At 50.1% G+C, this 26,255-nt stretch overlaps 1 protein-coding gene across 2 annotated transcripts in view; it reads right to left on the bottom strand.

Annotated features, from left to right (window-relative positions):
- Positions 1-24,820, bottom strand: part of RAB44 (RAB44, member RAS oncogene family) — a 34,732-nt gene extending 9,912 nt beyond the window's left edge. For both annotated transcript variants that reach the window (XM_032593154.1, XM_030315381.1), the window contains exons 1-9: positions 24,714-24,820; positions 20,195-20,412; positions 10,311-10,422; positions 9,148-9,316; positions 7,740-7,886; positions 6,974-7,064; positions 6,486-6,581; positions 3,902-4,089; positions 1,853-3,330 (exon numbers count right to left, since the gene is read on the bottom strand). In XM_032593154.1, the coding sequence (XP_032449045.1) occupies positions 1,853-3,330; positions 3,902-4,089; positions 6,486-6,581; positions 6,974-7,064; positions 7,740-7,886; positions 9,148-9,316; positions 10,311-10,422; positions 20,195-20,401 (2,488 nt within the window). In that variant the 5' untranslated portion in view covers positions 20,402-20,412; positions 24,714-24,820. The remainder of the gene's footprint in view (positions 1-1,852; positions 3,331-3,901; positions 4,090-6,485; positions 6,582-6,973; positions 7,065-7,739; positions 7,887-9,147; positions 9,317-10,310; positions 10,423-20,194; positions 20,413-24,713) is intronic.
- Positions 24,821-26,255: the final 1,435 nt, after the last annotated feature.

Raw genomic sequence — 26,255 nt, 5'->3', positions numbered from 1 at the left:
ATGAACTTTGGGCCCCAGCGAGGGCAGGAAAGTTAACCAGGTCTTCAATGATCTGTTTCCCTCATCTGTAAAATGGGGCTATGGAAAATGCACATTCAGATATAACCCATTTGGCTCTGGCTCTGGGACTCCATCTAGCCCTGTTCTTCTGAGAGGGGGTGAGAATGGAAGAGGTGACGCTGGGTGGGGAAATGTTCAAGACTGGGGAAGCCAGAATCGTCCCCATGGATAATAAAGCCAGATGGATGGCAGCCACCAGGGGGCACCAAACCGCAGCTGGCCCTGGGACAGATTTGTCTCACCCACCTGGATCTCAGACACTCCCAAGCTGCCTAGCAGTGAGCGCAGGCTCAACCTGTCTTTTTACAATTTTGCAACCTGTGTTTTTCTTGATTGAATTCTGTGGGACCTTCTTATCACATAATAATGGAGGCAGATCATTTAATACAGGGAGGGCTTCTGTAAGGAATAAGACATGTAAGACAGGCTTGGGCACTGTAGTAGTCAGTAACCAATAACTTAGTGATTAATAACAGTGGCCTTGCAGACCCTGTGACCCCGCTCAACATCAGACCAGGCCTGCTATGAGTTCCCTACTCCCAAGGACGCTGCACTCTTAACTGGTTCCCCAGGTTAGGATTCTTAGAAAAAAGTTTGAGAACTTGTCTTAGAGCCTCTTGTGCATGAAGGCTGTCATTTACTCACTGGCCTGGCACTGGTCCCCAGACAGCCTGCACCCTGACTGACACGAACACACGGATCTCCCCCGTCTTTGTGCCTAAGTGGGTCTCCTCTTCATTCCTGAGCTTGCATTTCTGTGGCTCTATACGATGACAAGTGGTCATATATCCTGACGTTTTTAGGTAGAGGAGTCTTTGTGGTTGGGGACATTTCATTTGCAGGGGCCACTGAATTAGACATTATCAAATATTTACTTACAATAATAACAATAAAAACAGGGGTGCCTGGGTGGTTCAGTCAGTTAAGCGCCAGACTTTGGCTCACGTCATGATCTCGCAGTTGGTGGGTTCGAGCCCCGCGTCGGGCTCTGTGCTGACAGCTCAGAGCCTGGAGCCTGCTTCGGATTCTGTCTCCCTCTCTCTCTGCCCCTCCCCCCCTCAAAAATAAATAAAAAACATTTAAAAAACTTAATAATAATAATAAAAAACTATTTATTGAGCACTTATGACATGCCAGATATTATTCTAAGACTTGACATGTACGGACGGAAGTAATCCTTACAACCATTCTAGGAAGTTAGCACTCTTGTCCCCATTATATGCAGATGAGGGTTTGGGAGCCCAGAGGGGTTAAATAACTTCCCCAAGTTCATACTGCTAGCCAGTGGCAGAGAGGGGATTTGAACTCAGGTACTAACTGACCCTACTCTAGAAATACATTCTGTGTAAAGTGTTCAACTTGCCCAAGACAACTTCCTGCCAGAGCTTGGCTAACTGGCCCGGGGGTTGATCCTGAACAAATGTGAGCAGCAGGGACCCCCCGCAGTGGCCTGCCCACGGCCCATGTGGGCGGAGACTTGCTTGTTTTCACCATCAACCAGCATTGGCCCCTAAATTGCAGGGTGCTTTGTTGATGTGGCACATTATAAACTAATCAGATCAATGCAGCAAAGCAAATTACCTATAATTAGAGATAATTAGTAAAATAGTAAGATTATGCCCACATAAAATAAAGTCTAATGCAGGGCCCGTGGCCAGGAGAACCTGCAGCTTCCCCGGAGACGGCTCTCTCTGGCCCTGCTCCAGCCCCTTGGCCCCGGGCCCTGGGTTTCCCCTCCGTCCCAGCCTCCTCCCCCCTCTCCCCCGCACCCCCGGCCCAGGTGGGCTCTTACCCACAGTAGCTGCCAGCCCAGGGGTGAAGGCGTTTTTGTGCAGCAGGTGTAGGAAGGATGTTTTGCCCACGTTTGAGTCTCCCAGGAAGACGATGTGAAAGAGGTAATCAGGGTTGGCTGGAGGCTCGTTGGCAGTGAGGGACCCTGAGGATGGGGTCAGCTCAGCCTCCTTGGAGTCACTTCCTGGGTCTTCAGGCCTGTTCTCTGCCCTTGGCTCCCTGGGTCGTAGGGAGCCTTGTTCTTCTGTATGAGCAGCTGTAGGTGAGGGCATGGGGTGGGTTTCCAGCTCAACCATGGTGGGGAGGTCCTGTGTGGGCTCCCGGGGCCCTGCTCCATCCCCGCGCTGAGCCCCCTCATGGGGAGAGTCCAGTGGAGGTGACTGTTTTCTAGAAGCAGGGGCCCCTGCTTCAGCCTGAGCCTGCGGTACGTCATGCGGGCGAGGGGCAGGCAGGCCGTCTTGCTGGGGGTATTCTGAATGCCCCGTTCTCAGGCCATGAGCCTCAGTGGACTGCCCTGAACTGAGGTCTAGCCTTCCTTGATCCACCTGTTTCCTTTCCTCGACCTTGGGCTCTTCTTCTAGACTCTTGCGGGAAAGGGTGGGCAGGCCTTCTGGCCCGAGGACCTGGCTGTGAGCTTCTCTTGGCCCTCCAGGATGGCCCTCCTGCGCACCAGGGCCCAGCTGGCCCTGCTCCAATCCCTCCGTGGGAGCCCGACCCACAGGCTCTGGATCCTGGGAGGGCTCAGCCAGCCCCAGTGTGGGGGTTCCGGCTCCTGGGGACCCCAGTCCTGGCTCAGAGCCAGTGGCGTGTGGGTCCTGTTGCAGGAGGGCCTCTCTCTGCCTGGGCGGCTTGACTGGGACAGGCCCGGGCTCTGGGCTCTTGTCGTCATCTGAGTATGAGGCCTGGAGCTGTTCGCTGGGCCCAGCTGGGGCCTGGGGAGGAGAGGAGGTCACCGGAGGAGGGGGTGCATCCTCCAAAGGAATGAGCATTTTGAGTGCAGCTGCCACTAGGCTCCCTGACTCCTCACTCGGGGCCCCTGGGGAACTCCCGTGGAAGATGGCCTCGGGGCCGGGCCCTGACTCCTCCTTAGGTTCCAGGCTGTGAGGCTGGACAGGCTGCTCTGGACTGATGTCCTGCCCACCCACGTCCACTCCTTTCCCCTCCGTGGCCCTGGAGGGTGCCCCCGTGGGGCTCCTTGGAGCCCCATCCAGATCTGAAGGTGGCCCCTGACCAATCGGCAAAGAATGCAGCTCCGAGATGGAGATCTGCCTGACTACTCGGGGCGTCTGGGGGCCTGCCGGGGCTCTCGGGGTGGAGGGTGGGCTCCAGGAGAGCTGCAGGGCTCTGCGCGAGGAGGTGTTGAAGCTGTCCAGGAGCTGGTCCCAGTCATCCTCATCCCCAAACAGTCCAGGCAGGGGGGCCTCCTCTGAGGAGACTGCCTTGGTGTCTGGAGCTTTCTCCTCACCTGCCCTGGGGACACTAGAAAGGGTTTAGGAAGCTAAGGTCAGGAGAGGGGCAGATAGATGTCATACCAACCCCGCTTACATGTCTCCCCATCGGTAACGCCTCACAGCTGGCCCCCCTCCCGGTCTCTCTCTGCTCGGGCAGTCCTTCTCACCCTGCACGCACCCCCTTCCTCCCCCTCAACCAATCCTGCCCATCCTTCGGGGCCTGTATGAAGCCTCACCTCCTCCAGGAAGCCTCCCCTGACCATCCTGGCCCATCTCACTCCTCTGGGCTGTAACAGGTAGAGTGAGTACCTGCCTGGGGTCCATTACCACACTAGACCGTGTGTGTGTGTGTGTGTGTGTGTGTGTGTGTGTGTGAATCCCAGTTGTGTGACCTTGACACATGACTTTCCCCTCTCTGTGCCTTACTTTCCTTGTCTGAGAAGCGGGCATGAGACTGTCAGCCTGGCATGGTTGTTGTAAAGCTTAAGGAGGGAGATTCTGGGGGTGTTCTGGGTGCTGACCAGAGCCTCAGAGAACTCCCTCACCTCTCTCAGGAAGCCCCTGGTCCCCACCTCAGCCCAGGGATGGCAGCTACTTGCCTTGGTTCCTCCTCCGTCTGCCAGGACACGTGGCCCCTGGCGGCATTCAGACGCCCCCTGGTCACCTGCAGTTGCTCCTGCGCCTCCTCCAGCCGCCCAGCCAGGTCACGCTCGGCCTCCCGAAGCTGCCGGTTCTCCGCGTTGGCCTCCTGATGTGTGCTGCTGAGGAACTGGACCTGGGCCTCCAGCTGCAGGAGGCGGGGCATGAGGAGGGGAGAAGCCCAGCTGCCTTCCAGGGCGACAAACAGCCTCCAAAGGCCACCGTGGGGTACAGACCCCAGGCTTCTGGGTACAGACCCCAGGCTTCTGGAGACCGAGCTTCAACATAACATTGGAGGGGGGTGCCCGGGTGGCTCAGGTGGTTGAGCGGCCGACTCTTGATTTTGGCTCAGCTCGTAAACTCAGGGTTCTTGAGTTCGAGCCCCACATCGGGCTCTGTGCTGACAGTGCGGAGCCTGCTTGGGATTCTCTGTCTCCCTCTCATTCTGCTCCCTCCCCTGCGCGCTCTCTCTCTCCCTCAAAATAAATGAACTTAAACACACACACACACACACACACACACACACACACACAAAGGATTGGGGGGGTAACCCCTTATTGGCCTAACAAGCTCCATTACCTCCCACCCAGGAGAGACATTTGAATTGCTGGGGTAGGGAGGAGAGAGGGAATTGTATAAGGAACACACACTGCAGCACCACAAGGGCCTGCCACGTGAATGGGATCACACCCTCCTCTGCTCAAAGCTCTGTGATGGTTGCTCATCTCCGAACCCCATCTGGTCCGCTGGGAGCTCCCGAGCCAACAGCAAGTCACATGACTCGGAGATGGCACGCAGCTGGAACACTCAGAGTGGAAGGTGAAACCTGCACCGGGGCATCCTGGGCCTTGCAGAGTCCCTCCCACCCCACAGGGTCTCGGGCCTCCCCCTTCACTACTCTCCCCTCCCTCTGTCTGCTCCAGCCACAGGTCTCCTGGCTGCTTCTGGAACATTCATAGCACGTGTCTACCTCAGGACCTTTGCCCTCGCTGTTCTCTCTGCCTGGACCGCACTCCCCCAGATGTCACACGGCCCACCCCTCATCTCCTTCAGGTCCTCGCTCCAATGTCATCAACTCAGTGAGGTCTTCCTGGACTCCCCTGTCAAAACCTTTCTATCCCCCCACCCTGCTTCTCTTCTTCTCCTTAGCATTATTTCACATGTTATAGATTTTACCTGCTAATTTTGTTGGTCATCTATCTTCCTGACTAAGGCTGTAACTCCATGGGCAGGGGTTTGTGTCTGTCATGTCCCCCAGAACCTAGAACAGTACCAGGCACTGGTAGGTGCGCCATAAATAATCATTAGGTGAAGGAATGAATGACCTCGGGGGAGACCCTTCACGTTGGCAGGGGATGGGACAAAATGGCCCCATGTGGAAAGTCCAATCTCCTCCCTTGGCCAAAGGGGTCTGCCTCCATTTCCAAGGAGCAGCTGTTGTGGAGGCACCTAGAAATCAGCCCCTTGGGAAGGTGAGACCAGGTGACAGGGCCAGTCAAGGCAACGGTGGGAAAGGCTCTGGGAACCTTGTCCATTGCTGAAGGACAGCTGGTTGTCCTGGCGAGTTTACTAAGGGTGGTGGTCTGGGAGTTGAGAAAGGAAGGGATGGTAGGGCAGGGCCTCAGACCCAAAGACTTAGTCACAATGCCAACTGGAAGAGACCACAGGCCATGAGCCCTGGGGCATCAGGGCAGCAAGGAGCTAGGTCAGACTCAGAGACAGTAACAACTGTGATGTGTAAAGCACCTACTATGTGCCAGGCACCACGCCAGGCCCTCAGATATGGCATCTGTTGTCATCCCAGTGGCCTTTTATTTATTTATTTTTTAATTTTTTTTAACGTTTTTATTTATTTTTGAGACAGAGAGAGACAGAACATGAACAGGGGAGGGGCAGAGAGAGAGGGAGACACAGAATCTGAAACAGGCTCCAGGCTCTGAGCGGTCAGCACAGAGCGTGATGCGGGGCTCAAACTCACGGACCGTGAGATCATGACCTGAGCCGAAGTTGGACGCTCAACCGACCGAGCCACCCAGGCGCCCCTCAGCGGCCTTTTAGAGTAAGAGTTCTGATCTCCATTTCTCCGATGAGGAAACCAAGGCTCAGAGAGGTTAAAAACCTGCCCAAGGTCACTCAGCGGACAGTGGAGACAAAAGCCGAATACCACCCTGCCACTGAGCCTCTCCAACGTTGAGCTCTCACATTTGCCCGGTGCTTTCCTGTTTCAAAGTGCTTTCCCATTTATTACCTCATTTGACAAAACTAGCCTGGGAGATGTAGTAGATGTGGCTATTCCCATTTTACAGATGGGGAAACTAAGGCCAAGACAAGCAAAGTTGTTGCCTCAGATTTGCATGGCTCTTAATTGCAATGGCAGGGATTTGAACCTGGACCTTCCCAGCGGTCCCTCGGCACTGCCTGGCCTCATCTCAGCAAAGGGGGCCGCTCTTATACGGGAGCCCAGCCAGCCCCATGAATTCTCAGGAGATGGGTGTCAGAGCCTGTGCTCAGAAATCGGGCTCCCAGGGAAGCGCTGTCACTCACCTCCCTCTGGCCCTCAGTCAGCCGCTGAAATTCACGCTCCTTGGCCTCCAGGACCTCCTGCATCTGGGAGCTGAAGGCCAGGCCCCGGGAGTCGCTCTGCAGAGCAGACAGGTTTCAGCCCCAGCGCTGCACACTCTAAGCCCCAGCAGGGCCGGGCCTCCCCACACTCCACCTCATCCAGGCCCGGGGCCTGGGTCCAGGACGCCCCGGCAGGGAGGGATCTCAGGACAACTTCCCTGACGCAGGCCTAGATGGTGGCCACAAGGAGACAGGCCCGGAGAGCGAGGCCTGGCAGAGACGGGCAGGGGGCTCAGGCACAGCTCTCCCCACCCCCTCTCTCGGGAATGCCAGCTGGGGGTGGGTGCGGTGACAGGACCTACTCCCAGCAGCCTCCCCGCTGCCCCCACTGGCCGGTCTCTGGCCCCGCTACTCGCCCCCGCAGCGAGTCCAGGGCAGGGGGGAAGGGGCGGGCTGCCAGGGGAGGCCACCTCGGCCTGCAGCTGCTGCTTCTCCCGGAGGATCTGCTGCTCCATTTCCTCATAGAGCTGTTGCACCTCTCGAAGGTGATCAGAGTCCCGCCTGGCAGGGGTGAGAGGCGGGTGGCACGTCAGCACCCCGGGACCCTGCTGCTGGCAGGGGTGGACTGGGCCTGGGTTTAGGGTCCATCCCACTGCTCACCTCAGGAGCCACGGACCCCTGCCACCCTGAGAGCAGTCATCCCAGTAATAGCCTCTGACCTACTCACCCCTGCCACCCAGGGAATAGTCGTGCCAGTAACAGCCCCTGACCCCTATGCCCTTGACATCGGTCATCATGCTGACTCCTGTAGCCATCACCAAGATGTTGGTTCCCCTGGCCCTGCCCCATGGTCCCTGTTGCCCCCCTCACTCCATCGCCGCTTCCCGCGTCACCATCCCCACCCCCAAACTCAGACTCCCTGGCAGGGCTACGTCCACACCAAACCCAGGGTTGCCACATGCGTCATAATCTACAAGACCGATGTCCCTGGAGGTGGGTGCCACGGTGGCCCTGCACTGAGACACACTTGCCATCCCCATCACTGCTGAGGCCCAGCTCTGTCCTCCTCATCAGGCCCCCCAAGCCATCCCTTCTTCCAGCTCAGCTCTGCCCCCCATCAGCTCCTGGGCCCTGTGGTGAATCCCACCCAGGCCTCTATGCTTCTGGAGCCGAGGGAATCCAATTCGCATTCAGCCAAACGGCAGAGAGCACGTACTCCGCACCAGCCCCACTCACTTCCGCAGGGTCAGCTCCAAAGCCTCTTTGTCGGCCTGTGCCTCCTGCAGGCGGCTGGTCATCCTGGCCAGAAAGCCCTCCAGGTTGCCTGCCAGCTGGGGCTCCTCCTGCCGCAGCTTCCCCCACAGCTGCCAGATCTCTGCCTGCCTGGGGAAGGGGGGGGTAGCCAGAGATTAGATATGAGGTGGGACCAGGAGGCAGGGGGCCCACTTCTCCATTTTAATGGCAACACTCCAGGAGACCCGGGCACCTGGGCCGCGTAAACCTCTTTACACCCTACCAGGTACAATTCAAGTTCCCACCTCCTCCAGGAACCTTGGCCAGAACCTCTCCCTTCGTGAACCCCCACAGCCCTTCATCTCTCCACGGTTTGGTGATGAATTATGGCGTGGGGGGGGGGGGGTGGGCCTCGGGGGCCTGACGGCCCAGGGCTTCCATTGCCTTCTCTCCTGTCCCGCTCTGTAGCTGTGTGACTTTGGTAACTCCCATGCCCTCTCTGGGCTTGTTTGTAAAATGGGGAGGCTGATACCTGCCCAGTAAGGTCGCTGGAGAATGCGACTTGCCCAGTGAAAGCATCAGTTTGGAGCCTGGCCCATGGCTGGCACTCGACAAATGCTGCTTTCACACAGATTTAATTAAGTCATGAAGACAGATGCCGGAGGGCTGAGCCCAGGCCAAGCTGCCAAGTGGGCAGATGGCTCCCCACCACACCTGCCCTGCCAGCCTATACCCTAAGTCCCACGCTGCATGCCCCACCACTCCTGGCCCCACCTTCTGAGCGCCTGTCCTCACAGAGCCCCCTGAGGTAGGTAAACGGGCAACAGTGGTTCCCTTGCCGGCTCTAAGAGACCCGGCGGGACCTGGGAGACGTGAGAGAGGCAGGATCCCCCTTCTCTGAGCATGAGTGAACCCCATGAGCCCAGGGGCTGAGACAGTTTGGAGAAAATCCCTCCCCATCTCCAAACCTGTCCAGCCCAGGGCCTCACCGTACCTGAAACCACTCCAATCGGGGGATCCTCTTTGTGGGTCAAGAAAGGCACCCTCAGTGAGTCGTGTTTTTAAGAATGTGAGTACCCTGGGGAGCCTGATACCCCCAACCCACCAATCCTGGGGAGCAGTCATATAGGGCAGGACAGGGGGAGCGAGTGGTGGTGGGAGGGACTCCTCAAGAGCAGACACCCTCCACACGGGCTTCATTTAATCTCACAACTGCTCTTAAACTCACTGCAGCTGGGAAACAGAGGTCAAAGGTTAGGCCACTGGCCCACAGTCACACAGCTAACAAGTGGCCACACCAGGATTTGCACCCAGCTCTATCTGGTGGCCTCCCACCTTGACACCGAGTCCGGGTGAGTTCTCGCCCCCACGGACTGGCAGGGCCCGCCCCCACACACAGCGCCAGCCTTACTCGGGAAGTAAGTGGCCTGCCCCCAGCTGCTGTATGAATGCGAAGAACGCCTCCTTCTCCTCAGGGTCAGCCTCCTCCAGCACCGGGAGGCTGACGGCTGCAGATTCCCTCTCGGAGGGCACTGGCCTCTTTCTGCGGACCCCGTGGGTGCTGGAGCCGAAGACGTTCTCTGTGGGACAGAGGGGACAAAAGGCAGCAGAGTGGGGCTGGGCTCACCCCCCACCCCCCATCTCCCATCTTGCCCTGCTTCAGCCCTTGGGGAGATAACTGTATCTGCGTTGGTCACATTTATACAGGGCCATGTTCATACGTTCGTCCTATCGACCTTGGGAATCTACTTAAGTTATACTCCGCCCGTTTTACAACGTGTAAATGCAGATTCCTGGCCTCCCTCTCTGTTGTCCCCCAAACTTTTGGAGACTCAGCAGACCTGAGAACTCTGGATGGCTTTGCTGACATTTAAGGCCGAGCTGTGCTTTGCAGGGCCTCTGCAAGGACATCACACGTTCCATTCCCTGGGCTGGAAGGTATACCCTTATTGAGAAGATCAGTGGAAATAATGTACCCTGCCAGCCTTGGTCTCTTTGGGTCCTTTTGGGACTGTCTTGAGAATCGGGTGTTGGAGTAGCCCTGCCCAACGGGGACAAAGGGTCAGGGAAGTCCTCAACCACTAAATATCACCCTCTGCTGCTCCCTGGGGCCTGAAATTCCCTTAACCAAAGCTTTCCTCAGGCAGAAACGAGGCTTGTGGTCCCAAGAATGGGGGTGTTTAACTTCTTGCTCAAGGGAAGCCTTTTTTGGGGGAGAACACAAGTGAGGCATCAGAAAGTAAGCCTGGGGGCCTCCCTGGAGGAGGGGGGTGGTGCTAAGGGGAGCCCCCAGCCAATGAACTGCTCTCGCTGGTGGTAAAAGAAGTGAACAGGCCTCCTGGGTTAGAGTTTTAAGACGGAGCTCTGTCTTAAACCAGCTGCCTGCCCACACAGGCTTAGTATCCTCATCTCCAGAATAATCCGTATTGTCATCCACGCCCTGAATTGCTCTCAAGTGTGTGGTGAGGTCCTCTATTGCCTTTCCTGTCGGGCCAGCCTCCCCGTACTGGGCACACTGCATGGGACTCCTGGCTGTGTAGCAAGTCCCCAGAGGCCCTCCCAGGACAGACATACTGAGCCCAGAGCTGAATTCTTCAAGGGAGAGGCGTCCCTTCTGCTCCACATCCACCCAGTCAAAGATCATCTCCAGCTCCTCCTCGCCACTCAGGAAGCTGAACTTGGCCACCTGCAAGGAAGAGGTAGATTGGGTGCTGTTCCCACTGGGGAAGACTCTGGGCCACCCTCAAGAAGAAGAGGTGTTTGGGGACGTCTGTTCGGCTCAGTCGGTTGAGCATCCAACCGACTTCGTCTCAGGTCATGATCTCACGGTCGGTGGGTTCGAGCCCCGAACTGGGCTCTGTGCTGACTGCTCAGAGTCTGGAGCCTGCTTCGGAGTCTGTGTCTCCCTCTCTCTCTGCCCCTCCCCACTCAGGCGTGCTCTCTCTCTCTCTCTCTCTCTCAAAAATGAATAAATATTAAAAAAAGTTTTTTTAATTAAAAAAAGAGGTGTTTGCCTTCAGCCACTCCTATCTCCCCTCTCCCCAACTTTGGAGTCCCAGCCCCAACCTGTCCCATGGCCTACCCTTGAGGCTCCAGGACCCCACCCAAGACAGCACCCCCCTCAGCACGGCCTTGACCTTTCTCCACATTTTTTCCCTTTCTCCATCCAACATCAAAACTTATCTGTTCTGAGTCTCACCCTTTAGGATCCTAATAAAGGAGAGTAGCTAATCCTCCCCAGAATGTGTTTATCAGTATCCAAAAGAATTATCTGGAATTTGAAAATAAGTCCGAAAGGTTGACGGCACGTTCTTTCAGCATTCCACAGGGGCAAAGGCCACCCAAGCATCTTCTAGACTATAGGAATGTACTTCATTTCCTCCCCCGGCACAGACTGGAGGTCCCAGACTAAATGAAGTCACACATTAACCTGTAGATTTTGTCCAGGAGAGATGTAAACAATTTTCATCTGCTGGAACAGATAACCTCAAAGATTCATGGCCTGTTGTACATTAACCAGCTTTTAAAAATCGAACTCAGCCATCTCATTGTAACACCTCTTTGTTATTCAGCTTTTTAAATGCTCTTTCAACCATTCATAATATCTCTCATTAATTAATGAGCTAAACAGAGTCTTTGAGATGGCTTTATTTTATTTTTGCCCAAGGGTAATAATTTTATCTTTTTGAAAATTATATTTTAAGAGTTTGGGAGGTTTCATGGAGATGCCCCAGTAAACTCAGATGTCAGAACCAAGCAACCTACGGTACTGGAGAGGTGCCTTTCATGGTCTCTGTGAACCCAAGCACTTTCTCTCTTGGCTCTTGGAGGGAATCCCATGTGTGACAGAACTTTAGGTTTGCTGACTCTGTTTCTAAAAAAATTTTTAATGTTTGTTTGTTTGTTTATTTATTTATTTATTTATTTATTTATTTTGAGAGAGGGAGCACGAGAGGGGGATGAGCAGACAGGGAGGGAGACACAGAATCTGAAGCAGGCTCCAGGCTCCAAGCCATCAGCACGGAGCCTGATGCAGGGCTCAAACCCATGAACCGTGAGATTATGACCTGAGCCGAAGTCAGATGTTTAACCAACTGAGCCACCCAGGCGCCCCATTGCTGTTTCTTATGTTGTTGTTGTCTTTTTTTTTTTTTTCCTCGCTGATTTTGTGTTTTCATTTTTGGTGGCCGCCATGATGGGGAATTCAATTTTATGGACCGGCCATTGCTGATGTCTGTCGGACGCATGATACAGACCTAGTGTCTAGTGTCTATTGATTGAGAGGCAACAGAAAACCTGATTTGCTGATCTTTGGTGGTGGTGGTGATGGTGGTTTTTCTACGTGTGCTCCAAAGTGGCGAAGCATTTTGTACCCACTGGGAAGGAGAACAACTCTTTGAGATCTGGACAGGTGAGTTTCATGTGCCTGTGTTTACTTTTGACCTGTGGCCTGTGAGTTGTGGATATGAAGCCACTGTGTCTGTGTATCTATGTGTCTACATGTCTGTAATTCAGAAATACCTTTAACTCTTCTGTGAGTATGAAATATTTTTCTGCATCTGGAGGGTATTAATGACTTAGAGTACTATGTCTCTTACAGGGGTTCTGTGTTGATTGGTTTATAGAGACAAATAAGTGTTTATATAAATCTAATTTCCCCCCAAATCACAGAAAATAAAGAAACTGAGCTTCTAATGCTTTAAATGTGCTAGATTAAAAAAAAAATTTTTTTTAATGTTTATTTTTGAGAGAGAGACAGAGCATGAGTGGGGGAGGGGCAGAGAGAGAGGGAGACACAGAATCGAAAGCAGGTTCCAGGCTCTGAGCTATCAGCACAGAGCCCGACACGGGGCTTGAAATCACCAACCTGAGATTATGACCTGAGTCAAAGTCGGATGCTTAACCAACTGAGCCAGTCAGGTGCCCCTGTGCTAGATTTTTTTTTTTAAATCCGTCTTAAAAGAAATTGCTAGCTCAGAAAGCTTTTAAGGAACCAAGTTAATGTAATTAATGTGGATCTTTGGCTAAATTAAATTGGTTTAATAATTTTGCTTATAAAATATAAATAATATCTGTGTTTTCTCTGCTTTATACTAAGTATCGTACAATTATACTTTCTACTTTTTATAAGATCTGGATTTCTTTTTTTGTTTTTGTTTTTTTATTTATTTATTTTTTTAACGTTTATTTATTTTTGAGACAGAGAGAGACAGAGCATGAATGGGGGAGGGTCAGAGAGAGGGAGACACAGAATCTGAAACAGGCTCCAGGCTCTGAGCTGTCAGTACAGAGCCTGACGCGGGGCTCGAATTCACGGACTGCGAGATCATGACCTGAGCCGAAGTCGGCCGCTTAACCAAATGAGCCACCCAGACGCCCCTGGATTTCTTTTTTGTGAAGAAACTAGTTAATCTGAATTTTCCACACTTCTGATTTTGTCTCACTAATCAAATAATCCAACATAGGGGCGCCTGGGTGGCACAGTTGGTTAAGCGTCCGACTTCAGCCAGGTCACGATCTCGTGGTCCGTGGGTTCGAGCCCCGCGTCAGGCTCTGGGCTGATGGCTCAGAGCCTGGAGCCTGTTTCCGATTCTGTGTCTCCCTCTCTCTCTGCCCCTCCCCCGTTCATGCTCTGTCTCTCTCTGTCCCAAAAATAAATAAACGTTGAAAAAAAATTAAAAAAAAAATCCAACATAATCCTCACATAATGTTTAAGATTATAAAAATGTAAATTTGGGTTCAACTAAATTGACTCATTACACAATTCCAAGATCCTTAGGTAACTTTAAAAACATGAATTAATATTAATTAATAAAGAATTTTAGGGGGTGCCTGAGTGGCTCAGTCTGTTAAGCATCCAACTCTTGATTTCAGCTCATGTCACGATCTCACAGATGGTGAGTTCGGGCTCAGTTCATTATTTCAAGCACTGCTTTGGGCTCTGCACTGACAATGCAGAGACTGCTTGGGATTCTCTCTCTTTCTTCCTCTCTCTCTGCCCCTCCCCCATCTCTTTCTCTCTCAAAGTAAATAAATAAACTTAAAGAAAAGAAAAGAAAAGAAAAGAAAAGAAAAGAAAAGAAAAGAAAAGAAAAGAAAAGAAGGAATTTTTGGCTACCTGGACAGTTTCTGAGAAAAACTGAAACATTGGGGCACCTGGGTGACTCAGTCGGCTAAATGTCTTACTTTTGATTTTGGCTCAGGTCCTGATGCCACCATCATGGGACTGAGCCCTATGTTGGGCTCTGTGCTGGGCATGCAGCCTGTTTAAGATTCTCTCCCCTCTCCCTCTTGCCCCTCTCCCCCCCCACTCTCTCTCTTTCTTTTTCTCTCAAAAAAAAAAAAAAAAGAGAGAGAAAGAAAAAGAAAAGCTAAAACATTGCTAAGCATGATTTTAAGTTTATATCCTTTTACTTCTTATTTTTATGTGCAAGAGAGCAGCTAGACCTTTGAGTCATGTTAATGAGTCAATTCATTCCTGCCACTTTAAATAGTTGTGCAAGGCAAAGCAGAGATTCAAGTAGATATTTGTACACTATTCACAATAGCCCAAAGATGGAAACAACACACGTGTCCATTGAGGGATGAACAGAAAGACAAAATGTGGTCTATACATACAGTGGAATATTACTCAGCCTTAAAAAGGAAGGAAATTGTGACACATGCTATATATAACATGAATGAACGTCAAAGACATCATGCTAAGTGAAAGAAGCCAGTCACAAAAAGACAAATATTGTATTTTTCCAGTTATACGAGGGACCCAGAGTGGTCCAATTCATGGAGACAGAAAGTAGAATGGGGGCTTCTAGAGGATGGGGAGAAAGGAGAATGGGAATTAGTGTTTAATTGGGGCAGAGTTGCAGGGCGCCTAGGTGGCTCAGTCAGTTAAACGTCCAACTTTGACTTGGGTCATGATCTCACAGTTCATGGGTTCGAGCCCCACATCGGGCTCTGTGCTGACAGCTCAGACCCTGAAGCCTGCTTCGGAGTCTGTGTCTCCCTCTCTATCTGCCTCTTCCCCTTGCGCTCTGTCTGTCTGTCTCTCTCTCTCAAAAATAGATCAATATTTTTAAAAATTAAAAAAAAAAAGAAATCTTGCAGTATTTGTTGCATGTAGATGAAAATCAAAACTGAGAGTATAAACTGTAACAAAATCTGACATCAAATATGGCTTGGGTTAGGAGGGTGAAGGTTAAATTTAAAAACAATATTTATTTATTTATTTATTTACTTATTTATTTATTTATGGTTTGGGTTAAAAAAAGAGCATCATCAGAAGAACTACCAAATTAGAAGAGATGTTCAAGCTTTATGTAGGTAAAATGTCATTAATACACTATTTCAGAAATTTCATGCTTTATGGGAAGGCCCTGGAGATTTCTCAATGCCTTTGCAAGTGCTTACTTTCAGGGGGAGCACTGATCAAACCCTTATGAAATCATTATGTGCAGTATCCCAACAAAGAACTTTACTCTCTTCTACTCTGACAATATTAGTTACTGTAATAAATAATTACAGCTTTTCAGTCTCGTTACCAAATAAGTTTCTGCTTTCCTATTTTGTCCTGAAGTCTCCGGTAAAATCTGCAGGCCACAAAGGTCTGACCCAAAGACTTGTGGGAAAGAACTGCACCAGGTTCTATGCTTCTGATACCTCTGTTTCTGTTGTTTCACTTGGGTACAAGGATTCTGAGCTGACATTAGCCGACCCTCAGACTGAACTGGTGGACTGACAATTTCTAGGACACTTGAGTCCAGAAGCAGCCAGCTCCCCCAAGATCCAGCAGGACAAGAATTAATTACATAGAACGGAGTGAATTGTTCAACTGAAGTTAGACATTTTAATGTTTGTTTATTTTTGAGACAGAGAGAAACGGAGTGTAAGCAGGGGAGGGGCAGAGAGAGAGACATACACACAGAATCCAAAGCAGGCTCCAGGCTTTAAGCTGTCAGCACAGAGCCCAACGTGGGGCTGGAACTCACGGACCATGAGACCATGACCTGAGCCAAAGTTGGATGCTTAACTGACTGAGCCACCCAGGCTCCCCTGAAGTTAAACATTTTAAATGCTGTCTGAATCTCACTGACTGACCCCCTCCTGTATCAGAAACCAACAATTTTACTGAACCTCCTTAGTTTCCATGTTAACATAGTTATTTACGTGGGTTCAATAAGAATCTGTCCTCCTTTCTGTTGGGATATAGCTGGATGAATCAATTGTGTAACTGATGAGTCATGTAGGAGAATGATTCTCACTTAATCAGACATGACGAGTCCATTGTAAAGAACAGCCATGGAACCAATGTCTGCAAAACCCTTCCAGAAACCTGGCCTGGAGCCAGTTGATAAAGAAAACCACTTTCGGGCAGGAGAGGGACCTTAGTAAAATTGGGAACCCCAAGGAGAAAGGAAACCCTTTGCATTTATAGGGGCTGCAGGTAAAAGGTGGTGGAGAGAGAGTCTTGGGTTTAGTTTCCTGGCCTGAGGATAGAAAATAGGGTGGCCAGCTTGACCCAGTCTGCCCCAGACTTTCCCAGTGTTAACACTGGAAGTCTCTCATCCCGGGTACCCCTCCAGTCCCAGGCAAACTGAGACAAACATTCACTCTACATAGAAGAGCAAATAACAGAGGTTTTAAATCTAAGGTTCTGCATGAAAATGTTTAGACAGAAGCTAAAATGGCTTAATGCCTTCGAAGTCTGGATTTGCAGAGCAAACTCAAGGATGCACATGTTTCACTTATGGAAACCTAATGAGAATTGGCTTTTTTATATCGAGAATAAGCTTGGGAGAGTATTTATCCCATCACAGAAAATCACCTGAATACTTGGAAACTTGGAAACAGGGCCGAAAGGTAGAGAGCATGTCGCTTCAAGCATTGTCTAGACTAGAGGAATGCACTCAGTCCATCTCATTGTTTATCTTTAATTAAAAGTCCCAGACGTGCTGAAGTTACTGGTTAACTTGTGGAGTTTTGCCCAGGAGAGATGAAAATAATTTTTGTCTAGTAGAACAGATAACCCCAAAGATTTACAGCCTGTGGGACATCAGCCATGTTAAAAATTGAACTCAGCAATCTTATCCTAACACTGTCCTGTCAGATTGCCTTTAAATACTGTATCCCAGCTTCTTACATACTTTTTGAGCCAGTCGTAACATCTTCCTGGCTCCTTCATTAATCAACAATAATAATTCATTAGATAAGAATTTTGATAAGTGTTGATTTTATATTCACTTGAAAGTCTATTTTTTATCTTTTTGAAAATTATATATACGTATATATATATAATTTATGTATAGATTATATATATATACGTATATATATAATTTATGTATAGATTATATATATACGTATATATATAATTTATGTATAGATTATATATATACGTATATATATAATTTATGTATAGATTATAATTTATGTATAAATTATATATATACGTATATATAATTTATGTATAAATTATATATATACGTATATATATAATTTATGTATAAATTGTATATATACGTATATATATAATTTATGTATAAATTATATATATATGCATATATATAATTTGTGTATAAATTATATATGTGTGTATATATAATTTATGTATAAATTATATATATATATTTTTTTAACTGAATTATTCTAGGGAGTTGGCAGAGGCTCCCCTGAAAAAGTCTTATTAATTAATTAATTAATTAATAACTCATCTCTGCACCCAACATGGGGCTTGAACTCACAACCCTCGAGATCAAGAATCACATGCTCTACTGACTGAGCCAGCCAGGCTCCCCTGAAAATTATATTTTAACGTCAGCCATTTGTACCTTGTGGCCCTGAGGCTAGAACACAAGAAAGGTCAGTTTTGATGGGGGAAGGACAGAGTCTGGAGCATGGAACAGTGTCCGGAGGAGATGGGCAGGCCCAGTGTGACTCCAGCAACCCACATGGGCCCCTTTGCAGAGAATGAGGAAAAACCAAAGAAGAATTGGTCAATGTTGGTCTAGGCCAGAGCCTCAGACTCGTTATTCGAACACACAACCATGGCCGATCTTATGTTTCATTGATGTTTACGGTCATCGACATGGTTTGACTTCCAGGACTCTGACTGCTCCCCAGGATAAACTTCCCTGCTTAATGGGCCCAAAATTCTATCACTTGCAACTTCCTTCTTTGGCTTGAAGTCCCTTCCTTTGTTAAAATGCAAATGTTTCTGGAAGAGTGGCACACATAGCGTCTTGTCAGTCATTTAGTTACACATTAATATAAACAAATTCCTCACTTTTTCTGAGAGAAATTTTTATTTATTTATTTACTTGCCTCAGAAAACATGTGTATTTGTCAATTAACCCAGAGAACATTTTGGGAGGCAAACCATAAAAGACTCTTAAATACAGGGGCACCTGGGTGGCTCAGTTGGTTAGGCGTCCAACTTCGGCTCGGGTCATGATCTTGCAGTCCGTGAGTTCGAGCCCCACATCGGGCTCTGTGCTGACAGTTCAGAGCCTGGAGCCTGCTTTGGATTCTGTGTCTCCCTCTCTCTCTACCCCTCCCCTGCTCACACTCTGTCTCTCTCTCTCAAAAATGAATTAACATTAAAAAAAGAGAGAGAGAGATTCTCTTAAATACAGAGAAGGAACTGAGGGTTGCTGGAGGGGTGTTGGGTGGGGGAATGGGCTACATGGGTGATGGGCCTTAAGGACGGCACTTGTTGGGATGAGCACTGGGTGTTGTGTAAGTGACAAATTGCTAAATTCTACTCCTGAAACCAATACTACACTGTATGTTAACTAACTCGAATCTAAAAAAAAAAAAAAGGTAATAATTTGTGCCAGACACAAAAACATTAATGTTATCGTGTAACAAATGTGTTTTGCAGGCAACCAGCTCAAATGAAACCAACAAAATGGAGAACATTTCTTTGCATACAAACATAAATACCTGATATGTACATTGTGCTTTTTGCCCACTGGTCTTTATATTTTAATTAATTAATTAATTACTTTTTAATGGAAGCATCGTTGACACACAATGTTATATTACTTTCAGGTACACAACATAGTGATTTGACAAGTCTACATGTATATTGTGCTCACCAGAAGTGTAGACACCACCATTCAACACTATTACAATACCTTTTTTTTTTTTTGAGACAGAGAGAGAGAGAGAGAGAGAGAGAGGGCATGAGCTGGGGAGAAGGCAGAGAAAGAGAAGGAGAGAGAGAATCCCAGAGTGCAGAGCCCGATGTAGGGCTCGAACCCACAAACTGGGAGATCATCAGAACCTGAGCTGAAAGCAAGAGTTGGACGCTCAACCAACTGAGCCACCCAGATGCGCCTATGATACTCTTAACTGTATTCCCAATGCCGTACCTTTCATCCCCATGGCCTCCATAACTGGAAGCCTCTGTTCCCCACTTCCCATCAGTCTGTCCTTTTTTTTCTCAATGTTTGTTTATTTTGGGGAGACAGAGAGACAGACAGTGCCAGCTGGGGAGGGGCAGAGAGAGAGGGAGACACAGAATCTGAAGCAGGCTCCAGGCTCCGAGCTGTCAGCACAGAGCCCGACACAGGTCTGGAACCCACAAACCGTGAGATCATGACCTGAGCCAAAGTCGGACACTTAACCAACTGAGCCACCCAGGTGCCCCTCGCCGGTCTTCTACTCACCTCCCCTCTGGCAACCAGTTTGCTCTATTTATGAGGCTATTTCTGCTTTTTGGTTGTTTGTTCATTTCTTTTGATTTTAATTCTACATACAAGTGAAATCATAGACTATTTGTCCTTCTCTGACTTATTTCACTTACTACAAAACCTTCTAGGTCCATCCATGTGGTCACAAATGAGAAGATCATTTTGTATGACTGAGTAATATTCCTTTATATGTATATGCCACATCTTCCTTATCCATTCATCTGTCAATGGACACTTAGGTTGCTTCTATATCTTGGCTAATAATGCAGCAATGAACACAGGGGTGCATATATCTTTCTGAACTGGTGTTTCTGTTTTCTTTGGGCAAATACCCAGTGGTTGAATTACTGGATTGTAGGGGTTTTTCTATTTCAAAATACTTGAGGAACCCCCATCCTGTTTGCCACAGTGGCTGCACCAATTTACATTCCCACCAACAGTGCACGAGAGTTCCTCTTTGAAAGCAAATTTTGGATGAGAGAAAGGACAAAGAACAGGCATGCCCTGTCTTCCTGGGATGGAAAGTCTCAGACGGCTACAGAAAAGGGATTCAGGGGGCACCTGGGTGGCTTAGTCAGTTAAGCGTCTGACTTCGGCTTGGGTCATGATATTGTGGTTCATGGGTTCAAGCCCTGCATCAGGCTCTGTGCTGTCAGTGAGGAGCCCTTTTTGGATCCTCTCCACCACCCCCCACCTCAGAAATAAATAAACATTCTTTAAAAGGAAAGAAAGAAAGGGGATTCAGGGGATGAGCTAGGGACTTGGACTCACCGCCAGGTCCTCGCGGGTGACAAAGCCCCTCTCCTTGGCACCACAGTCCTGGAAGAAGGCTTGCAATTCGGCAGCTGCCTGGGAGGACCAGGACTCTGGCTCTGGGGCCGCAGCAGCATCCAGGCTATCGGCTGCTTCTCTCATCTGCCGCCGGCGGCTGGAGCCCAGCTTGCGGCCTTTGCGGGAAACTCTCTGTTCGCTCTCCATACTGCTTCGGCCTGGGGACAGAAGAATGGTGAGGTGGTACCGGGCTGCCGAACACAGTCACTCTGCTGAAAACCCTCTGGTGGCTCTTGGAGAAAAGACACCATGGCTGATGAAGCTGATTGGACCCCAGCTGGCCTCCCCAACTTCATGCCCCATCCCCAACCTCGTGGCCTCCAGCATGAGGCCTTTGCCCTTTCTGTTCCTTCTGCCTGGAATGTTCTTCCCCCAAGCTACCTATGTGCCCTCATCTCTTTCAGATGTTTGCTCCTGGAAAGTCTTCTCTAAGGCACCTGGGTGGCTCAGTCAGTTGGAAGTCTGACTCTTGATCTCAGCTCAGGTCTTGGTCTGAGTCATGGGTTCAAGTCCCACATTGGGTTCCTTGCTAGGCATGAAGCCTACTTTTAAAAACAAAGAGGGGCACCTGGGTGGCTCAGTCGGTTAAGCATCCGACTTCAGCTCAGGTCATGATCTCACAGTCCGTGAGTTCGAGCCCCGCGTCGGGCTCTGTGCTGACAGCTCAGAGCCTGGAGCCTGCTTCAGATTCTGTGTCTCCCTCTCTGTCTGCCCCTCCCCTGCTCGCTCATGTGCTCTCTCTCTCTGTCAAAAATAAACATAAAAAAAATAAAAGCGTTGTCCAATTCATTAATTGGGGACCTCCCCACTGTCGCTGAAGGTCTGAGGTCAGTCAGTGGATGAGGATTTTGTCTAGGTGAGACCCCAAGGACAGAAGAGAGGGAGGCTGGAGTCTGAAAGGGGTGTAGTCTGAGCCTGCCCTGGGCAGGGAATAAGTCTGGGGCACATGAAACTGTGTGGGGTGGGAGGAGCTTGATGTGCAGAGGCACGCTGCTTTCTGCCGGGCATGGGACTTGGGCCAAGCTCTAAAGGAGGCAGGTGGGATTTAGAAGCCATGAACAGCAATGTGCAAAGGAACTGAACAGCAGGAACAAGAAGGCCCCTCTGGGCTTTCTCTGCTGGGGTAAAAGGTCACAGACAGGCTGAGTGGAGGGGTCAGGGGACTCTGTTTCAGGGATGGGGGGCTTATTCCAGGGGTCCGGAGCCACTGGTCCAGCCTCCCTTTTGGCGTGTTCCCTCGCAAGGGTTGCATAGGACTTGAATGAAGCAATTCCCCAGGCTGTGGAGCCCCGCCAGACTTTAAAGGAAGTAGAGTCTGTCCCTCAATCTCTCTCCACCCACCCACCCCAGTCTCTTTCTTCCTGTGTGTTTTGTGTCTCCATCTGTCTCTCTCCAGCTTACTATCTTTGCCTCTCTCGCTGCCTTCCAAATCTGTTTCAGATGCAGTTTTAAGATCATAGATGAAAATCGCAGAGTCAGATCTGAGGCCCTGGCAAAAGTCAATTGTGCACGTCTCTTTCTAGCACAGTGGCTTGGGCTCAGCCACCGGGGGAGTACTTAAGCCATGTGAACCAGCAAATGCTACAAGTCAGGGCTCCCCACCCCACAGGACAGTTAGCAGTCTTCTCTGCCAAGAAGACTTCCTTCTGCCCAGACCCTTCCCAAGATCCAGCATACGCTTGAGTGACAAGCATTTACTGAGCACCGACTGAATGCCAGCGCAAGGTAGCAGTCTTGCCACGATGCAGTGTTCCATTCGGTGAATTAGGAAGAGGTGCCCCTCCTCCTGGCAGTCCATCCCACCCTCTTGAATCATAGACATGGAAAAGGAGGCCCAAGAGAGGAAGTGACTTCCAGTCACAGTGCTTTGGAGTCAGACAGACCTCTGCTTCTCCCAGTCCTGCCGCTTGCTAGCAGTGTGACCTAGGGCAAATCGCTTAACATTCCCATGTCTGTTTCCTTCTCCCCCCCCCCCCCCACCCCGCCGTGTCTGTTTCCTTATTGGAACAAGGGACTGCTGTCTACCCCACAGGGTTGCACTGAGGATTAGATACGATAATGCAAGTTGAAACACCACCTCCCATTCCCTGGCACAGCCCCCCTCCCTTTCTGGCTTTTTTTTCTCTTAGCACTTGTCACCTTCTCAGAATAGTCTTTTATTCACTTACTCTGTAAATTCTCCATCTCCTCTTACTGAAATGTAAGCCTCCCATGAGTTGAAAGTATGCTCTTTGGCTTTACTGCTGTAACCTAATTACCCAGGGCCTCAAACAGTGCCTTGCATACAGCTGGCGCTCAGCAAATACTTGTTGACTACATAGCCCACAATGAAGCACTCACAGCTGTGCCCAGCACACAGTGACTCCTGGGTGCAGGCGGCATTGACAATAGTGGTGATGATGCAGATGGGGGCAGAATTCCATTTGAGCCTCATAAAAGCCGAGTACCGTGCAGATACGATTTATTCCCACTTGACATGTGAGGAAACCGAGGGAGGGGCGCTCCGAGAAGCAAGAGACCTGCCCAAGCCGTGACGCCAGTAGTGGAACTGGCACAGGATCTACTGTGCTGGTTTGTGTGGGATGGGCTTCCCCCAAGGCCACTTCCTAGAAAGGTCCCTCCTTGGTGGGCCGAAGGGCCCCCTGGGGACCACGGGTGCCTGACGCACATGCGTGAGACAAGGGCTTTGGAGCAGGGCCGAGTGGGCAGGCTTTGCCTGTAGGTGTGAGACTTGGAAACTCAAGCTGCACGTGGACTTCTGTTGATGGAGATAACACACAGGAGGCAGCAAGATAAGACTCTCAGTGGGGAAGCTTCTAGAACCAAAGCCCTGGGGGAAGAGTTTGTAACGATACGGGTGCCACATCACTGAGTCTGTCAGGCTCCCGCAAGTAAAGGAAACGAGAATCCTAAAACAAATTCCCTGTGGCCATATCCCAGGATATGGGATGCTCTCGACATCCCTTTCTGGGAGTTCCTGGTCGAACTGCGTCACCGCAGCCCATTTCCAACAGTTCCCTGGCATTTGGTAAGAAGGCAGCACCTTCTGGACACCTCACCGGCTGCCACTTGGCCACAGCCCCCAGCACTCAGTCCTTTCCCCGGAGGGCCTTTCCGAGGCACCACCCCCTGCCTGTCAGGAGGCCCCGGGATAGAAGCACAGCATGTGCCCGACCACCAGCACCGCCTCAAAGTACGAACACCATCAGTCGCGGATGGCCAACTCTCCCTTCATGGCCTTGTAGCAACCCTAAAAACAGCCCGCGCCCCCTTCGCGGCCAGGAACGACCCCTCAGAGATAGTGGGGTCACACACACACACACTCCCTCCTCAGCCAGCTCCCACTCAGCCACCGCCGACCCCTCCCTCACGGATCTCACAGGACATTCCTCGCGGGTCTTTGGCGCGGACGAAGGTCCCTGGCCACTCGGAGTCACTCGGGTCAACACCCCTCAGAGTCAGCCAGCGGGGGCACCCCTCCATCCTCTGCCACATCCCCATCGCCATTATCGCTACCTCACACCCGTGACACTCGGAAGCCCCTCACGACCAGGAACATGCACACACACCCTCAGCCCTACCCCCTTTCCCCACATTCCTCGCCCAAGCAATCATACAAACGTGAAAGCCAAACTTGAGAGCAAACGGATCTCGCTCCCAGGCATCTATAGGAACCAGCTCTCCCCACTGGGGGACTGGGTTAGGGGAGCAGGCACCACGAGCTTTGGGTCAGGGAGCAGAGAGCCACATAAGAAAAATGGGGCGGGGGGCAGGCACCTGAGTGGTTCAGTTGGTTAAGTGTCCGGCTTTGGCTCAGGTCACGATCTCAGGGTCCATGGGTTCAAGCCCCGCATCCGGCTCTGTACTGACAGCTCAGAGCCTGGAGCCTGCTTCCGATTCTGTGTCTCCCTCTCTCTCTGCCCCTCCCCTGCTCATGCTCCGTCTCTCTCTCAAAAATAAAGAAACATTAAAAAAAAAAAAAAAAAGTAAAAAGAAAAATGGGATAAGTGACAGCTATCCTAGGGCTTCCCCAATTCCATCATTCTCTCACCAAAGGGGCAAGGAACTGGTTATGCCCTTCACCCCACTTCAATAACTGAAAATAATAGTGATAGTCACAGAACCCAAATGTCCAGGTTGGTGGGTCTGAGAGACCACTGAACGCCTTACTCTGGTCTACTCCCCCTCTCTCTTCCCCTAACTGACTTGTAGAGAAACCAAGGCTCTGAGAAGCCAGGTAACTTGCCCAAGGTCACACAGCCATCTAAGGTAGGCAATCTATCCCAGTCCCCTGCTCAAGGGCCCTCATTAGACCATGCAGAGAGTTCCCAATTCTCGAGAAAAGAGGGTTCAGATCTCTGCACCCTCGTCATAGGAGCCAGATGGCGACCACTGCTCCCTCTCCCCCCCCACCACCCCTCCAAAAGAAAAGAAGCATTGCAACTCCAGTGGCTCCCACCTCTTAAAGGCTCCCAGTCAGGCACCCAGTGCTGGCCTCCTGGACCTGGTGACGAGGCAACCGCTGCCCCCCAGGAGCCCACGAGCTCTGGAACTGTTAACAGTCTTGTCTCTTGCTTAATCGTCCTTTCCGTTCCCCAGCAAGCCAATCTCCTGTGTTATCTACAGGACTTCCTGTAGAAGCGAGTACTGGCTGTCCTTTCATAATCTGGCTTGATAGTCCCCAGGCCCCTCTCTCTAGAAGCTTAGAACTGTAGACCGCTGGAACTAGAGGGGAGGTCCTTCTAAGCAGAGGCTCTGAAGGGTAAGGTGGGCTGTTCAGGGTCACCCAGCTCTCAGTGGCAAAGCCAGGACTCAGACCCAAGTCTCTGGTTGCCAGGGTGATGCTATGCCTTAGAGTGTTGACGGGACACATTATGGCTAAAGCTGGTATACAGACTGCCCCGGGGGTACCTGTACACCGTGACTCAGTGTCTGCAAATACCGGGGGAGGCTTACATTCAAATCGTCTTTTAGAGAATAGTCTAACTTAGCACCGAAATGTATTGTAGAGCTACAACCATCAGAAGAGAGTGGTACTGGAGCATGAATATACAGGGATGAATCAATGGAACAGAATAGACAGGAATAGACTCAAATGCATATGGGAATTTCATGTATGTTACAAGTGGCATTTCAAATCAGTGGATAAAATCAGAGGTTCCCGGGGCGGCTCAGCCAGTTGAGCGTCTGATTTTGGCTCAGGTGGTGATCTCACAGTTCCTGAGTTTGAGCCCTACATTGAGCTCACTGCTGTCAGCACAGAGCCTGCTTCAGATCCTCTGTCCCTGTCTCTCTCTCTGTCCCTCCCCCACTCACACACTCTCTCTCAAAAATAAACATTTTTTTTAAAAGATTTTTAAAAAGATGGTTTACTCAAAAAACCATTCAGAGAATGGACTGGCTATCTGCAAAAAGCAAAGTTGGGGCTCTAAGATAATTCCAGATGGGGATACCTGGCTGGTTTAGTCGGTAGAGCATGCAACTCCTGATCTTGGGGTTCAGTTCAAGCCCCAAGTTGGGTGTAGAGATTGCTTAAAATTAAATAAAATCTAGGAGCGCCTGGGTGGCTAAGTTAAGCGACTGACTCTTGATATCGACTCATGATCTCACAGTTTGTGAGTTCGAGCCCCGCATTGGGCTTTGCATTGTCAGTCTCTCCCTCTCTCTGCCCCTCCCCTGCTCGTGCTCTCTCTCTCTCTCAAAATAAATAAATAAACGTTTAAAAATAAAGAAATAAATTAAATCCTTTAAAAAGAATAAAATAAAATAGTTCCAGATGGTATAAGTTCAAGCATTAAAAACCCATAAAATTATATGTTTGGGATAGGTTTCAAAGTAATGGAGGGGTGGAAGGATGGGTGGGGCACAGATGAACTAAGGCCCTGGCCCTGTTCTGATTACTGTTGAAGTTGGCGAGGGCACGACTGATTCATTCTATTCTCTCTACTCTTGTGTATGTTTCAACAGATGCTGTGAGAAATCATGGGATGGGTTTTTAAAT

The sequence above is a fragment of the Lynx canadensis genome, chromosome B2 (assembly GCF_007474595.2).
Source record: "Lynx canadensis isolate LIC74 chromosome B2, mLynCan4.pri.v2, whole genome shotgun sequence".
Classification (NCBI taxonomy): domain Eukaryota; kingdom Metazoa; phylum Chordata; class Mammalia; order Carnivora; family Felidae; genus Lynx; species Lynx canadensis.
The sequence above is the reverse complement of the archived record's forward strand: the minus strand, read 5'-3'. Positions and strand labels throughout refer to the sequence as shown.